A 17,243-nucleotide genomic window follows, 5' to 3' on the forward strand; every position below is an offset into this window, starting at 1 on the left:
TATAAATTATGGGTCATGTAATATTTTATTTCCTTCTAAAATATAAATATAAATTTTAAAAGAAGTGTGTCAAAAAATTACTGAAATTATTTTTGAATCTTATATAAAACTACAATAAAACGAGCAAATATTATTTACATTATGCAATGACTGACAGTTTTCTTTGATGCGATTATGCCTTAAAAATGTATTACAATTTTCTATCATTCGGTTGCCTAGGTAGCCATGGGCGACGGTATATGTTTAGCGTAAACAAACTGGTTCTGTGATAAGTTGAATTATTCTGAAAATCAATCGTATATGACAGTTCTCATCAATACATATTGCCAGTATGACATCTTTAGATTTAAGACAACAAAAACTCGAACAGCAGGTATATAAGCTTCTGCATACGATAATTTAAGAATTTTAAATTTCATTTAAAGTACAAGAATACATATTATATGCTTAATATTTAAAAAAACAAAAATTTGATAAAATAATTTTTATGAATTTTCTATGAAAATTTATAATTATTTTTACCGCAGTATATATATATACACAGAAATAAAAAGTAGGTCAATCTTAAGTGATTATTAAATTTAAGTATAATGATTCAAGTAATTAATCTACTATTAAAGGCTATGTTAAAGTATACAAATTTTGAGTACTAGTATTATTAAACTGTTGTTTAAATAGGGACAAGCTTTAAATTCTCCCTGTTTATACAAGTGTAAAAAGATGCACAAAATGCTTATTTTTAAAATATTGGTAAACTAATAACAAGGAACATTAAGAACCTGTAAGATATTACAAGTTATTTTATTAACTAATAATTAACAATATATTATAGAGGCAATTAATTGCACAAAAAATGAAACAAAAAAGACAGAGTGGTGCTGGAGGAATGGTACAGGCATCTAATATATCAAGTACACAGTTTACGAGTCACTCTACAAAATGGATGAATCCAAATAAAGAACTTCGAGGTATTTTTGTAAAGGATATAAAAAATGCAGATAAATTAAATTTCTAGATATATTTCATAAAATTATTATAGGATACGATGGGCCACTACAGTTTAGTATATCACAGACAAACCCTGATTTAAGTACATTTTCAGAGAATAAGGATATAGAAACAAGAATTAATGGTATGTTAATATCATGATATTGATTAAAAATTTATGTTACTTCAGTTGTAATATAAAAAGATATATTGATTTTAACACAGAAGTAAGTACAGAAGGAGGTTTTTATCAAACTATGGAAGCCGCTGATTGTGCAGATGAAGAATCATCACCCATAGATATACATTCACCTTCAGAATCTTTACCATGTCCTTCACCACTTAGGGTAGCACCATCGGATGGGGCTAGCATGCTCATTAATAGAGAAAATAATTCTTCAGTAAGCAAATAACGATTATATATCATAAATATATAAAGATAAGGTAAGATGAGAATATAAAGAAAAAAATTTTATACTTTTTATGTAGAGCCCAGAACTGGAAGGAAACGTAGAAGGCAATATTGAGCATTTTGTATTACAACCAGCAAATAAAAAAATGCATTACAAATGTAGGATAACACGTGACAGGAAGGGTATGGATCGTGGTCTCTATCCAACCTATTTTTTACACTTAGAACGTGATTATGGCAAAAAAGTGTGTATTGATTCTTCTAATCAGTTGAGCTGTTAAATAATGGTTGTTATTCTGTTAAAGAATAGAAACAACGTTCAGTCTTTCATTTACAGATATTTTTGTTAGCTGGGCGCAAAAGAAAAAAAAGTACGACGAGTAATTATTTAATTTCCACTGATCCTACAGATCTCTCACGGGCGGGAGAGTCTTACATCGGAAAATTAAGGTCGAATCTTTTGGGAACGCAGTTTACTGTTTACGATAATGGATATTCATTAATAAAAGACGATAAACGTGACGATCGTTTTAATCCAAGACAAGAATTAGCTGCAGTGATATACGACACTAATGTTTTAGGATTCAAAGGACCACGCAAAATGACTGTTATCATTCCTGGAATGACATCAGATCAAAAAAGAGTTGAAATTTGTCCACGAGATGAATCAGAAACTTTACTTGGTATATCTTCACTATTATTTTATTGGGTAAATCGTTAAGAAAATTGAGATATCAATATGAACCTTTTTTTTATAGAACGTTGGAAAACCAAAAATATGGATAACTTAATAGAATTACATAATAAAACTCCTGTGTGGAATGATGATACGCAATCGTATGTACTTAATTTTCACGGACGCGTAACGCAAGCTTCTGTAAAAAATTTTCAAGTTGTACATGATAGTGATGGTTTGTATTTTCTACATTTAATTTAAACAAACAAGTGATTGATTCTGAAAATTAATATTAAATTTTGTGTTACAGTTGATTATGTTGTCATGCAATTTGGTCGTGTAGCAGAAGATGTTTTTACAATGGATTACAGATTTCCATTATGCACATTACAAGCATTTGCGATTGCTCTGAGCAGCTTCGATAGTAAGTTAGCTTGTGAATAAGAATATAATATATAATTAAGTACACAATTTATTACACGTTTGTGAATAGTAAATCATATCGATCAGAAACATCTGCAATGGACAATCAACAGATTGCAGTGATTTCTTTTTATAAATATATTCGTAATAATTATTCTATCGAAACTGGATTAAAAAATGATCAGTATAAATCGTGTGTTCACTTTTCTTATATACGGATAACATTTTTAAACGTTAAATATACATATGGTAATCAGATTTATATGTCAAGACAACAGTTATGATTGCATTGTTGCAAACACTTATGTATTATATTATATATTCCGTTTTGTACTATATATTTGAAGCTGTATTAAAAATGATAATAATAATATATTGCATATGAATGTTCCACGACAAATAATATAAATGATATAATCGTGACATTAAAGACAAACATACCAAAACATGTATTACTAACGTTTCATTAATTAATCATAAAACATAATAACAAAAGATACAAATTAATCCATTGTTCAGTTTTTGAAAAAATTGATGATTTGATGTCATAAATGACATAATGTTTACGCGAATAGTGCTGTGGATGCTCAAACTTATCACAATGAGTATATTAAAATATTGCACAATTTACTGCCCAAGACAAAAAAATCAGAATGAACTTTTCTATTGAGAATATGTAGAATACATAATAAATTATTTATTACAGCACCACTATTTTCTCAAAGTTAAGCACATGTTATTTTATGGTGTTTGAGTGAACTATCATTCTAAATACATATTATATTTATTTTATATCTATTACTTTATTGGGGTCCCTATTGTTGTTATTGATATAAATATAATTATTTCAAAAGAATCACTATTATATCATTATAATTAATATGATAAAAAAATACCAAAGATATGTCTACATAGATAAATGATACATAAAATTAATAAATTATATTAATATTGTGCCTTTACATAATATTATGTACTGCAATTTTTTCACATTCAAAATCAAATTTTATTAAGTATACTTTTAAATTTTCAATATACATAGTTAATTATTATGATTATGATGTGACGAAGTAAAAATTAATTATGATTTTATAACTCCTAATATTATCTGTAGCAAAAAATGTGGTACAGATAAGTGTAAATTTATTTAAAAAAAAAAAAATAAAATAAAATAAAATTAGCCAAAACACCTTCAAGGATACTAACAAATTTGTAACTGTACAAATCATGTTTTGTTAATGAAAAGGTGCTATTAAAAGATAAAAATAATTTATTGAAAGGAAGAAATCAGTTGGAATTATATAGTTAAACAGTATTAATAATGTCTGAGATATTGATTAAATATTTTATAAATGTAACATTTCATAATCAATTTATTTTTCATTTTAGTAATGTAAGTATTAAACTGCATTTAAATATGTATTAATGTCACTTTACTATGCGCGCGCGCGTTTGTGTATGAGTAAGCATATTGTTAGTTCATATTTTTAATGATTACTGAAAAATAAACACAGATTGTAAAATTTTGATATATTAGTTCTAAACTTACGGTTTATGTAATAAAGACTATTACTCTAGAAATCAGCAAATAATGTTTTAGCATAAGTTTAATTTCAATTTCACACAAAGTACAAAATATGCAATAACACTAAATCAACATTGTTTTATGATACATAAAGTTGGGGCAGTGGTGTTACATAAAATATGTATTTTGCAGTTGTAAAATATTTATTACTATAAGCTTTAATTAGAAAAAGATCACATTTAATTTTTACACAAATACTGAACAGTATAATTAATGAGCAGATATTTAATTTCCTCAGTTTGAATGTATAAAAAGACTTCTTTTTATCGTAATACAATAAAGGCACTTAAGGTCTAACATTTAAAAATAAAGAGTATAACATGACTATCACTTTATATTTATTATTTACAACATGAATACATTTTAAAATTTGTTCTCATGGAAATCTGTTTAATAAAAAGAACATTAATTCAAGAATATTATTTTCATCTTTTCTGTATTTGTATTTAAACGTATTATTAATCTCACTATTGTTTTATTTTTTGCTAATGATTTTATACTGTTTAAAAATATTTAAAAGCTCTGATCATGTAAAACTGGACATCTTAATTGTTTTATTTTCTAGTTTCTTATTTATTAATATATGATTACTAAACTAATTGAATAGAATTATTGGCATCCAACAAATAAACCTCTTAAATATAGCCAAGCTTACTCTGCAGTGTACATGTCATAGGTATCTATAGATCCATGCACATCTTATTACAAATTCAAACATAACGCAACAAGCGTAACAATTCATTATAAAATATGCAGCATTAAAATTCAATGATAAATGGACAAGTTGCAACGATATGTTTAAAACCAGTAATATCTTAAAGAACATATTAGAATACAAGTATTTCGTTATTCCCCTTGCTGTTATTACTTCGTGCAAAGAATTACAGAAGAGAAATGTTAAGTTAAAAAATGTCAAATACAAAGATAACTAACGAAAGTTGTTGGTGTAAGAAGTAGGAAAAGATGTATTCTATGTAATGTATAGGTATACATATAGGACATTTTTAAAGAGCCAACAAAATTTGAAAATCTTTTTTAAATATATATCTCTGAAAAATATTAGAAATTTATGGGTTCTAAAATTTATTTTGAATGCTTTGTATAAAAATTCTATACCACAATAATAAACTATTTTTTTTTACATTTTAAGAGACTCTTTATCAATGCCCTAGTTATTTTAGTTTTTTGTATATTTATACAGCTTCTGTGTTCAATGCATTTTTTGTAATACTTTATTTTATTAGCAATTGAAATAGTATTGCAATCTGAATTCAACATAAACGTATCTTTCAGATATTACAATTTCATGAATACCTATACATCGTAATATGTTTATAATAATGTCCTTTATGTTTGCAAAAAGAAATTAAATTTCAGGATGGAAATAAAATATATAAAGTATATGATAAATATTTTATCTATCTTTTTCATTCTGAAATTAAAATTCTTTAGACAATTCTTCATGTATTTTAGAGGTTTTTCCGTTCAATTAAATTTATAAAATTTGACACGCACAGTTTAGAAAGCTCTTTATTAGGAGATAAAGAGCTAGTTACTATATTTGGAAACATAAGAAAATGTTATATTATTTTCTCACGTATCTTACTATAGTTTGGCTAAAGTGTTTTTTTGTATTACAAAAAAATTTACTTATCCTTGCATAAATGTTCCAGTCTTTTATTTTGAACTACATTTTTTGAATTTATACCTCTTTTATTATGCAATGGAAGGCCATTATAGAGTGTATCATGGAACACCTCTATAATTTTGTATAACGTGTAATTTTTAATTTTCAGCATACAAAGTTTTTATTTTACTATTTAAATAGAATTATTAAAAATGTACGTTTTTAATATTACGATTGACATCAATCTTATTATGATATGTGAATAATTTTATAACCAATTTTTGATAACTTCATAATTTAGGAATATACACTCTACAGATCAGCAAGAAATTATACTTGAAGGTATTTAAAATATAGAGTTAATGATGTATCACAAATTGCTGTGTATCTACCTCTGTATAGGCCATATATTTGTATTTTCCACGTTAGCTTTTATGCTACTTAAAATTTATAAAAGAGGTGATTTTTAAAATTCTATCTATACGGTGTGTTTTACTGTTACAAATTATTGCAGATGTCTTATCTGAAAAGTTCTATTTTTATTAGATAAAAATGTACGTGAATATATTTTTAATAAATTTTTTAAAAAGTGACCTGCATCAGAAGTAGCAAAACATTCTTTTAATATTTATACACAGATATTACTGGTATATCATTCAACCCTTTAAATATAATATACACGTCAAGCATATAGTTTCTTGTCGATACAAAATTCCATGTCATATTCACGACATTTTTATAAAAGATTATTCGCATATTTTTATATGTGTAATTGGGATATTTCTTATTGCGAATATAGCAATTTATATTCATTATACTATTGTAGTCTTGCAATAGATTAAAAACTTTCAATTAGAATGAAAATATAAATATGGTAAAAATGATAGTTATAAGAAAAATAAAAATGATTTGGAGGGGAATTTTTGGTTTAAATAATAATAGTATCTTCTCACATTATTCCTAACTAAATCGTTAAATAAGGATTTAAAAATCACAAACTTTGAAATAATTAACCAATAATTAAACTTCCAAAAGCTATCATAAAAAGTTATACTGCAATAGTTTTATAACAGATCTACTGAAATTGGAATACGCTGAGGAGTCAGTATTGTTTATACCCTTTTATTCCCTTGGAAATTTAATACTGAATTTTTTTATCATGTTAGGTAAGAATCTTCACTATCCCTCCAAGACCATAACTTAAAAATATCTTCTATACAAATTATTATTACGAATACAAATTAGAATAAGAATGTTGTTTAAAAACGCATACGTTGATTCTTAGTGCTCCCTCAAAAAATTTTACATGTATCCTCGTTTTATATCACTTTGAACATTTTTTACAGTTGGCCTCACAAACCTGGGAGCTGGTATGCGCGATGGTGGTCTAGGAATAGCACTCATAAGATTTGTAGGTCTATTTCCAGTATTCCAATTCGTTGGTTGTCGCAGTCTTGTTTTGTTTTCAATTTTCATCATTGGTTTATTAAACACCTGTAATTTAATATTCAATGAACAGTTAAACTATTTTCGTAATATCTTTTGATAATTCTTATACAAAACAAACACTAGACTTACTTCAACTTTTCCAACATCTATATCATTTTGATGTTTCATTACAGTTTGTGTAGATTGACCTTAAACAATGTAGTAACATGTGCAAAATTATATAATGTATTCAATAATATTTAAGTACTTATTGCATATTATTACTTAATTCTATTTAACAAATTGATTATATGTTCTAGACAGTAAACATTATAAAATATAAATCAAATATATTGACCTACCATCAGCATTTATTGACTGACTAGATCTAGTTGGACTTAATATTGGAGAACTTGTTTTAACAGTAAAATCTATACTCAAGGGTGAATCATCGCTTTCACAACCATCGAGTCCATTCTTAACTATAGGAGAATGTAAATCTTTTTTCGCGTCAATCCATGTATTTTCTAACACTCGCCTATTTAATTGAGGTTTTGTATCTTGTTTTAAACCTGATGATCATAATACAATACATTCCAATATTTTAAACTAATTGCACATAATAATATTACTTAAATGTAGAATGTAACTTACTTTCCTCCTGCATTCGTACTATCTGTTGTAACTGTTCAATATTCATTGGTTGTGTTGTACATGAATTGTGACTACTATCTGAACATGTACTGAGTCTGTCATCTAAATCAGGTGCACTGTGAGCGCTCTGAGTACTTTCAATACTTTCTGTAGATCCTCCAGCGCCTAAAATTTGAAGTTCTCCTACGCCTGAATTCAGTTCTAATAACCGTTGTTCGGAACCACTTTTTATTTTTCCTAGAGGGTATAATTTATTCACCAGACTCCTTTCAACATCTCTTACGATATTTGGCTGCGAACCTTTCATGTACCCATAACTAGGAGCATTTGTACAACTAGTTATATTAACGGTTTTCAGAGAATTAGACACAAGATTGGGATTAGATTTTTGAAGGAACTGTGGTAATTTCGAAAGCATTCGTGGAATATGCTGCTTTTTTTTCTGTAACTTTGGAAGGGGTTTCACAAATGTAGCATCCATATTCTCTAACGATTCAGCGTTTTCCACATCAGTCTTTCCACCATGAGCACTACTTTTTTTTGTAAAGGTGTAGTATTTCTTGTCCTGCAAGTTTTGAATACACGTTTCTATTTCATTTTCTGTTTCAGTTTGTGGTTCGATTTTATCAAACGATGATACCTTTTTATATGTATTATATTTATTTTCTATGGGAATATCACTTTTAACATTCTGGTTAGATATTTCCTCAGCGATTTCTTTTTTAGAATTTTTACTTTGGTGTTCTTTGCTTGTATGATTATATGTACAATCAAGTCTATGATCTCCACTTCTATGTATTTCTGCTAACAATTCTTTCCTTAATGATGTAGGCACTTTAAAATTTGAACTCCATATTCGAGATGATTCTAAATGCTTATTACTTGCTTTGAACGTTGAATTTAATGTATCTATATTTTTTGGGGTTGAATGAAGAGGCAGTTTAAATGTGGAGTTCAAAACATTATCATGCATAAGTGTAAAGGAAGAATTTGCAGAAAATGTGGAAGATTCTACCATATTTTTTGAGGTATTGTTACCTGTATTTGTTTGTAAGTCATATGTTTGATCTTTATCTCTTTCTGCATTACTTTCATAAGTCAAAGTCATATCTGTAACTAGTTTATCAGTTTCTGTTGCAGAATATGTAGCATCTAAAGTACATGAGTTATCAGCTTTTTGAGAAGTTGGTAGATACATAACATTCAAATCAGGTAAATCTTTCTTTTCAATATTTCTTGGCTGTAACAATTTTGTATTTCTGTCATCTTTATTTACAACTGCGGAAGACAAATTAATTGTACTGGATTTATCTATATCCAAATTTGATATAACTCCTGCAGAAATTACTTCTGCATCATATGTTTCATTTAATTCCATTTTTTTCATTGTATCAGATTCATTTGTAAATGTTTTATCTGCTGGACTTAGGCAGTAACTTTCGTTATTATCCAATTCATTGCTTTTAGAAAATGTTTCATTCATATTTGAATTTTTACTATCCTTATACTTATTAATTCCTTTGTCATGGGTATGAATTGAATTTGAAAATTCCTCTTCTTTATCACAATCTGTATTATGTAAAGAATCATCTCTAGGCAATGAGATAATAGACGAACAAAAAATAGATGGTTGTGAAACATTCATCAATGGGTCACTAAGTCCAGGTTCCATTAAATTAATAAACGAATCAATTCCTTTTGAGTGAGACATATTTAAAAACACTTCCATACTTTCTTGACCTGATGTTGTTGCAACTTCATCGGCAAGAAGGTTAACATTTGTTGTAGGTGTCATTTTTAACATAGGAGGTACAGTTTCATCTTTGTTGGCAGTAGTTGTGTCTGAATATTTATTTAACTTTAAACAAAAAAGATATGTATAAATGAAAATGTTCAAAGTACATTTATCCTGTTTAGTATATGCGAATATGAACTTACATCTTCATCTACATTTGGAAAATTTGAGGTTTTCCATATATTTGCTACAGGTGATGATAAAGTTTCCAAAATAGATTCAAAAGTAGATCTACTAGACCGCTTTTTAGGTCTTGTAAAAGTTCTCGTGTCCACAAATTTTTTATTAGCTATGTACAAGATATTTAAATTTAAATATAAAATTATATAAAATCACATCAATAATAAATTAATTGATATTTTAAATACCTGATAAGTTTAATTCTGGTTCATTTTTTAACCAGGTGTACAAATCTTGAACCTTGGATTCTGTTTGATATCGTGTTGGTATATACAACCTAATAAACAAGCAATAACATGCATAAGTAATTTATGGTCATGGGAAAAACTATTGGATGCCTCTGCTTTAGTAATAGGATTTTCATTAATACACCATATCTGTCGATGAGCATTATAATTATACTAAATTGTAACATTTTGATAACACGCTTTGACAATGAAAATAAGATATTGTATGATTATTTAAAAGTTTCAATGCTTAACGGATTACTTGTATCAGTAAATAATTTGCAGGAATTAAATCTTCAAACATTAAGTTTCTTAGGTACAAAAAGAATTAAAAAAATTACAATTAACTGTAATTGTATATCACTGTACTAATTGAAGCTTACAGTAAAGTCACTTACCAGCCATCAATGTCATCACAATCAAAAGCAGATATATTAATAATTTCAGCTTTATCAATGAGACTTGTATCGTTTGTACACTGCTTCTGCACAATTCCAACATCCACTTTTCGTTCTGACATTTTCGCTCAAATTACGAAATTAAATATTTCGGTAAGCACATATTTTACCGTTAATGTATTTTCCCATTCGGCAGATGACGTGGTAGATATATAAAAATAGTGTAGAATTTTGCTAAGTCATTTACAAAATACCTACGAACTCGGCAGAGTTTATAATTTAAAAGCATATGTATATATTATACTTATTCAAATCATTGGTGAACATAACCACAGATACAAAAATAGGAACTTTTTCTGTATTTTCAGCTTGTTTTTAAAAAGAATCAAAGCAGACCACGGTACAAAAGAATGATCATAGACGGTTCATTTTATTACATTTTGTACAACGTTCCTTGACTTTCCTTTTGTAGATAAGACTTCCTTTCCAGCAGTATATTATTCCCCCGTATAGCTTTAGCATTTACTTTTACTAATTTAGAAATTCTTTAGAAATATATATTTGCCCAATAAGACTGTTGTAAGTCTAGGGAATCATAGTTAATAATTTTTGTTGCAAATTGAAAATACGCCTTTAAGCTTCATCCTATAAAAGAAATAATCTTTCTAAATGACCTTTTTATATATACCCAGCGTATCTTTCTTCCACATCATCTTTGTTGATGATCAATTCTGGCAATTTCTTCCTGTTGTCTCACCATGTATATTCAATTGCACAAACCACAAGTCGATAGCGATTCAAACACCATCTTCTGAAATCGAAGAAAACTAATAAACTGAGCTTATTATAGTCATAGACGTAATAATTGTTTAGGTATCATCATATATAATGCAGAAACATGCCCGTGAGTTATGTTGAGACGTTGCACCCTTATTAAGGGACACTTTTTAAAGGATACGTAAAAATTAATTACATAATCATTGAGAGTGCTGCGGCTGCATTTACTTTGACTACTTTCTTTGTAAAAATTTACTGCACATATCTATCCCTTACGATTTAGATCTGCGCAAGGTGCCAAAGTTAACTGATTAATTCCGCGTGCATATCACGGCCGTTCCACAAGTTGATAATTAAATGATTAGACAATAAGTATAATTAAGTTATGCATTGTATGAAAAATGATGAAAATAAAGAAAAATTTATTAACAATCATTGTGTATTTATTGTTACCTAACAAACCCATCCGAATAAAAACTTATAAATTCGAAAGAGAGAATTTGTATCAAGAGAACATGAGAATTAATGGAATTTGACGTTATCGAAATTCCAAGAAGTAGCACGAAGGATACCTCCTCGCACCTTATGTTTTCCTGATACAAATTTTCAAAATTGGGTGCAGGGATTTCAAAAATCCCGCCCAGGAATTCTTGGAATTTGACGTCATCGAAATTCCAAGAAGTGGCACGAAGGATACCTCCTCATAACTTATGTTCTCCTGATACAAGTTTTCAAAATCGGGTGCTGGGATTTCAAAAATCCCGCCCTGGAATTCTTGGAATTTGACGTCATCGAAATTCCAAGAAGTGGCACGAAGGATACCTCCTTGCACCTTATGTTCTCCTGATACAAATTTTCAAAATTGGGTGCTGGGATTTCAAAAATCCCGCCCAGGAATTCTTGGAATTTGACGTCATCGAAATTCCAAGAAGTGGCACGAAGGATACCTCCTCGCACCTTATGTTCTCCTGATACAAATTTTCAAAATTGGGTGCTGGGATTTCGAAAATCCCGCCCAGGAATTCTTGGAATTTGACGTCATCGAAATTCCAAGAAGTGGCACGAAGGATACCTCCTCGCACCTTATGTTCTCCTGATACAAATTTTCAAAATTGGGTGCTGGAATTTCAAAAATCCCGCCCAGGAATTCTTGGAATTTGACGTCATCGAAATTCCAAGAAGTGGCACGAAGGATACCTCCTCGCACCTTATGTTCTCCTGATACAAATTTTCAAAATCGGGTGCTGGGATTTCAAAAATCCCACCCTGGAATTCTTGGAATTTGACGTCATCGAAATTCCAAGAAGTGGCACGAAGGGTACCTCCTCGCACCTTATGTTCTCCTGATACAAATTTTCAAAATCGGTTGCTGGGATTTCAAAAATCCCGCCCTGGAAGGATACCTCCTCGGTACTTATGTTCTCCTGATACAAATTTTCAAAATCGGTCAGTGGGATTTTGGAAATCGCGCCCGGAAATTCTTGGAATTTTTTTTATTTTTTGAAATTTGGGTCAATTTCTGGGGATCGGAATGACGGGATTTATAAGTAAGTAAATATGCAAATACATGTTTTTATTCATATTTATTTTCAAACACTTTTGTACATCAAATGACTTAACATATTTTATTAATAAATAGATACATTATTAATACTTATTTCTAGAACGGAATTATCAAAATAATATGTACATATTAGTGTGCGCTGTAGTACGGGATGTTTTAGAAAGCTAATAAAAATCTGTTGTGAGAATAAAGATAATGTAGCAATAAATTTGCTTGTAAAATGTTAAAGAAAACTGTAAGTTATGGAAGAAAATGTGATAAATACATAAATCGCACCATTGCTTTCTTGCGTTGTATTAAATGTCGTTCACGTTAGGCTATTTTGACCGGTACTTGCCTAATCTGAACGCCCCCTTAGGCAGGTTTGACGCAGCGCCATCTAGCAGTGATACGCGGAACTACAATAGAAACTTCGCTGATGGTATATTATCCTTGAAGTGTAATCAATTAATTACCGATAGAATTCGGTCGGTACTTTGCACATGTTCATCATAGTTCAGCAGTTTGTTGTTAGATGGCGCTGTCAACTGCATTTGTGGCGGTTTTTTTAAAATTCAGTGTCGTCGGTCAAGATGAGTTCTGTTATCAAAATCGTCGATCAAGAAGAATTCTGTTTGTACTTGTGAACAAATGATTAATTCGCCGTGTGTAGCACTGTGCGTTCCACTAGTATATATAATTTGTGCATATGGAACGTAAATGTGAATATAACCTTTAAATGTATCGTGTTTCTTTTAATATCTGTTTTATTAACTTTACAATTTGTAAAATTGTAATTAGTTGTAATTAATATAACACTGTAAGTTTTGTTAATAAATTAAAAAATTTCTTTATTTTTCAACAGTTGTTGTATACATTTAAAGATAAATACATGTAAATAAACATCTAATTATTTAATATTTTTTATAGAAAAAATTAATAAAGAGGAAAGTACCTATTTCTCAAGAACAAGAAGAGAATACGAAAATAGATACACTAATCTTAAAAGTGTAGTTTCTAAACCATTCTAGTTTAACTGTATTTGTAAACAAAACTGCTGATTTTGTTAAACAAAAACTTAAATAAACTTTCGTTGCATTGTAAATTTGTCTATATTAACATTTTATTAATTAACAATGAATGTTAAATTAGACAATAATGAACCAACTGCAAAGAAAACAAAATCCTCTGACGATATAAATAAAATTTTATGTAACATGACGAATAGTTTAGAAGAAAAAGATAATATAGACAAGAATTCTGAAATTCAAGAAAATGTAAATTTAATGGACGATGAAGTTGTAGAGACAACATTATTAGATAACAATGAGGATGATGGTTTATTTTCATTTCCTCCAGATGACGATATTACAGACATGGTGGAAGAAGTAGAATATGATGGATTTTTTCCTACAATTACAGATCGATATTTTACTGCTTACTATAAATTAAATGTACAAGGCCCTGCAGATGATATTTGTATTTTAATGCATACTAATCGTATTTGTATGCTTACCCTTGCACCGAGTCATGCAGTTTTTCGAAGTGATATAGAAATAACAAAAGTGGACTTTAAAGTCAGTGGTAAATTAGATAGAGTTTTAAATAAAGTATCAGGCAAGAGTAAACATGGTGCACAACCATTGCAAACTAATTCTAATATTTGTATAATTACTTGCTCAAATGGTAAAACATACGCTATAAAATGTTGTATAATTGGAAAGTTGGTGGAAGTAAATGAAGCGTTATTAAATAATCCAAAACTTTTATTGGAACCTCCACATAAAGGAGGGTACTTAGCTATAGTGCTTCCAAACATAAAACTTTTAGATAAAATGAAGGGATTTCTATTAACGCAAGAACAATATGACTCAAAGATGTTAGAGAGTCAAAATGCTGATAATCATTTTGAAATATCTAAAACATGTGCAAAAATTTTGTTAAACAATGATTCAGAAACCATAAATAATGATAAAAACCAAATTAGATGTAATGAAAATCTAAATACATTATCTTCAAATTCAGCTAATATACAAAAATGTTAATGATTTGCTATGTATTTTTAATTTAATTTTTAATAAATGTTCATGTATTTCAAAATGAGAACATACATATTAAATAATAAGAAACGTGTTTCTTTGTACTATTCTTTTCTTGTCTTGTTATAATCAATATTTTAAATTTGTAATTTTTTAATTAATTGTCAGATACAATGGTGTAATCTTTGGTGTACCTCTTTAAAGTTGTTGTGAAACAAAAATTATTTTCGTTTATGCTATACGCTTTCAATGCTTTAAAGTGCAACCTATAGTTCTCATAATTTTCATAATGATACTGTACAAAATTACGAACTGAAAGTATATAATGGCACATGATTGAAACTAGCTTTTGTAATTTACTGGACCAGCCAGTTATTTACATGTTCCTTCTGTTCACATGCACATTTATGTATGTGTATATGTGGTGCACGCGCATATGTACATACATGTATTCGCTAAAATAATGCAATTAATGTTATTTCTATACAGTCAAAGTAGATTGTTTTTGTAATTTCTGTACAACAACAGCATCTTTCTTATGCTTAGAATCTTTTATGATATTTCCTAAAACTATTCCTGCAAACAGAATTATTCCTATTCTATGATTGGAGATGAATTTTTTTGAACAGTCTGCAGGATTATCAATATTTAAATTATAAATCTAAAAAGTAAATTTTTTATATTTAATGATTTTAGTTATTATTATAACTTTGTCACCGTAAGAAAATATATCAATATTTATTTTAATTTTAATTCTGTACCTGATTGGCAAGATGAGTACCAACTATTCCTACAGCAGTATAATACGGCCAAGTTTGAGAAACTAATGCTCCTGACATAATTAAACCTGCTATCATAACGCTGCTAAATCCACATAGGTAAGTTTTTGTCTTACTGCCAAACTTTAAGGCTGTTGACTTTATGCCTACTATGAGATCATCCATTTTGTCCTATAATGTATAAATTATTAATAAAAACATACTGGATTAAATATAATAGAAAATGTAGTTCTTGTATACCTGGTGTGCGTATATAGTGTCATATAAAAGTGTCCAACAAATTCCAGAAATATAAAGCGGTAAACATATACACCAATCACATGACCCTTGCACAGCAGACCAGCCCAAAAGAGCACCCCAATTAAAAGTCATTCCAAGTATTAATTGTGGCCAATACGTTACTCTTTTCATGACAGGGTATAATATTACTAATACTGTAATGAAAAGTTGAATGTTTTTATGAGGACAGTTAATATAATTACAGAAAATAGATATCAATATACTTTTATTATTGCTCTAATAATTTGCTAATTTTCCTTCTTTTATAATAAACCTGATAAGTGTTAAATCAAAGGGGAATTACTGAAATGGAAATTTCGGAAGTACTTAAGAAGTAGTTTATATTAGCATCTAGAAATACCTATTGAACTTGCACCCAATATAATACTATATAAATTGAGTTGTAATAATATGAGTAATCCCAAAGTTAATTGGCTTCCAAGAAAAATCAATGATTGTAGAGGTGAAATTTCTCCAGTAACCAATGGTCTATCTTTTGTTCTGGTTACCTAACATTAAAAAATTCTTGTAATATTCAATTTTAAAATACTATATATATCAATTACTACCATTCCATCAATGTCTTGATCCCACATATCATTTATGATACATCCTGCACCACGCATAATAAATGCACCTGCTCCAAAAAGAGCTAGCAGTTGTAAATCTGGTAGTGCACCTGGTGATGCTGCCATGGCTATACTCCAGCCGCATGGCCAAAATAATAGCCAAGATCCTATGTATAGGGATTAGCAATTGTTAATATGAAATTAGTTACTATATTTAAAGCTGCAATATAATTGTAATAATGACTATATCACCTATGGGTTTATCCATTCTTATTAGTTTCAAATACGGTTGAACTTTGGGTGGAGCATTATTAACTATTTTTGCGGCAAATGTTGCATTTTTTTGTTGTGACCACACATTTGTTGTATTAAATTGCGTTGTTCCATCTTTGTCATTTAATGTAGATTTAGCAGGTTTTAGTACATCTTGCTTTGATATTTTGTAATTTTCGGCATGTTGTTTTTCGTGCGCGAAAGATGATACATGAATTGCATTACAAGGATATAAGTAATTAATAACACATTTGCTTTGACTAGATTGAATGTTAGAGATTAAACATTTGCCAGACCGAAATAAGTGATGACACCACCGCACTGTTATCATTATTTGTGTTTTCTATTCGTTGTAAACGATATTCATGAATTCTGTATAACCTCAATCTGTTTCGATTCAATTTATTTCATTAGAAATGCAAATTTTTTTGTGCGGTTACGTAGTTATGATATCAGTATTTTTGTTTTATCATTTTTACGACATTGTTTAGAAAAATTCGTCAGCATTTCCTTACATTATATAATTGATTTGGCAAACCAAAGTTACAAGGTTAAGTCGTCATGCTTTGTAACAAAACTGCATCCATGCAGT

General features: G+C 28.8%; 4 protein-coding genes across 7 annotated transcripts; 2 read left to right on the forward strand and 2 right to left on the reverse strand.

Annotated features, from left to right (window-relative positions):
- Positions 1-109: 109 nt before the first annotated feature.
- ktub (Tub domain-containing protein ktub) lies at positions 110-2,689 on the forward strand. Of its 2 annotated transcripts, none has more exons than XM_076531670.1 (8): positions 110-373; positions 833-968; positions 1,016-1,132; positions 1,213-1,388; positions 1,477-1,644; positions 1,737-2,082; positions 2,158-2,310; positions 2,386-2,689. In XM_076531670.1, the coding sequence occupies exons 1-8, from the start codon at positions 332-334 to the stop codon at positions 2,517-2,519; spliced, it is 1,272 nt and encodes a 423-aa protein (XP_076387785.1). In that variant the 5' UTR covers positions 110-331; the 3' UTR covers positions 2,520-2,689. The 2 variants fall into 2 exon arrangements, with proteins under 2 accessions (XP_076387785.1, XP_003703262.1); XM_003703214.3 differs by having other exon boundaries at positions 118-373; positions 1,040-1,132.
- Positions 2,690-6,812: 4,123 nt separating this feature from the next.
- LOC100879633 (uncharacterized) lies at positions 6,813-10,968 on the reverse strand. Of its 3 annotated transcripts, XM_012285249.2 has the most exons (8): positions 10,393-10,958; positions 9,956-10,044; positions 9,731-9,876; positions 8,433-9,650; positions 7,793-8,357; positions 7,501-7,710; positions 7,289-7,347; positions 6,813-7,204 (listed from the first exon to the last, which is right to left on the reverse strand). In XM_012285249.2, the coding sequence occupies exons 1-8, from the start codon at positions 10,512-10,514 to the stop codon at positions 7,013-7,015; spliced, it is 2,601 nt and encodes an 866-aa protein (XP_012140639.2). In that variant the 5' UTR covers positions 10,515-10,958; the 3' UTR covers positions 6,813-7,012. The 3 variants fall into 3 exon arrangements, with proteins under 3 accessions (XP_012140639.2, XP_003703362.2, XP_012140640.2); XM_003703314.3 differs by having other exon boundaries at positions 7,793-9,650; positions 10,393-10,955; XM_012285250.2 differs by lacking the exon at positions 7,501-7,710 and having other exon boundaries at positions 7,793-9,650; positions 10,393-10,968.
- A 2,002-nt stretch (positions 10,969-12,970) lies between these two features.
- LOC105662490 (protein Abitram) lies at positions 12,971-14,845 on the forward strand. The gene is made up of 2 exons (XM_012285246.2): positions 12,971-13,532; positions 13,643-14,845. Exon 2 carries the CDS (start codon positions 13,849-13,851, stop codon positions 14,755-14,757), a length of 909 nt encoding a protein of 302 aa, XP_012140636.2. The 5' UTR covers positions 12,971-13,532; positions 13,643-13,848; the 3' UTR covers positions 14,758-14,845.
- Positions 14,458-17,228, reverse strand: Coq2 (ubiquinone biosynthesis protein COQ2, mitochondrial). The gene is made up of 6 exons (XM_003703313.3): positions 16,631-17,228; positions 16,379-16,545; positions 16,171-16,318; positions 15,771-15,964; positions 15,513-15,701; positions 14,458-15,412 (listed from the first exon to the last, which is right to left on the reverse strand). Exons 1-6 carry the CDS (start codon positions 16,980-16,982, stop codon positions 15,233-15,235), a joined length of 1,230 nt encoding a protein of 409 aa, XP_003703361.1. The 5' UTR covers positions 16,983-17,228; the 3' UTR covers positions 14,458-15,232.
- Positions 17,229-17,243: the final 15 nt, after the last annotated feature.

The sequence above is a fragment of the Megachile rotundata genome, chromosome 5 (assembly GCF_050947335.1).
Source record: "Megachile rotundata isolate GNS110a chromosome 5, iyMegRotu1, whole genome shotgun sequence".
In the NCBI taxonomy this organism is placed as follows: Eukaryota; Metazoa; Arthropoda; class Insecta; order Hymenoptera; family Megachilidae; genus Megachile; species Megachile rotundata.

Coding starts and splice junctions, on each gene's coding strand:
- ktub (XM_076531670.1), top strand. CDS start 332: ATGACATCTTTAGATTTAAGACAACAAAAACTCGAACAGCAG. Junction 374..832: donor AACAAAAACTCGAACAGCAG/GTATATAAGCTT, acceptor AATATATTATAG/AGGCAATTAATTGCACAAAA. Junction 969..1,015: donor TCCAAATAAAGAACTTCGAG/GTATTTTTGTAA, acceptor TTAAATTTCTAG/ATATATTTCATAAAATTATT.
- LOC100879633 (XM_003703314.3), bottom strand. CDS start 10,514: ATGTCAGAACGAAAAGTGGATGTTGGAATTGTGCAGAAGCAGTGTACA. Junction 9,877..9,955: donor ACCAGAATTAAACTTATCAG/GTATTTAAAATA, acceptor TCTTGTACATAG/CTAATAAAAAATTTGTGGAC. Junction 7,348..7,500: donor TCAGTCAATAAATGCTGATG/GTAGGTCAATAT, acceptor ACATTGTTTAAG/GTCAATCTACACAAACTGTA.
- LOC105662490 (XM_012285246.2), top strand. CDS start 13,849: ATGAATGTTAAATTAGACAATAATGAACCAACTGCAAAGAAAACAAAA.
- Coq2 (XM_003703313.3), bottom strand. CDS start 16,982: ATGATAACAGTGCGGTGGTGTCATCACTTATTTCGGTCTGGCAAATGT. Junction 16,546..16,630: donor AAGAATGGATAAACCCATAG/GTGATATAGTCA, acceptor CCCTATACATAG/GATCTTGGCTATTATTTTGG. Junction 15,702..15,770: donor ACACTATATACGCACACCAG/GTATACAAGAAC, acceptor TATACATTATAG/GACAAAATGGATGATCTCAT.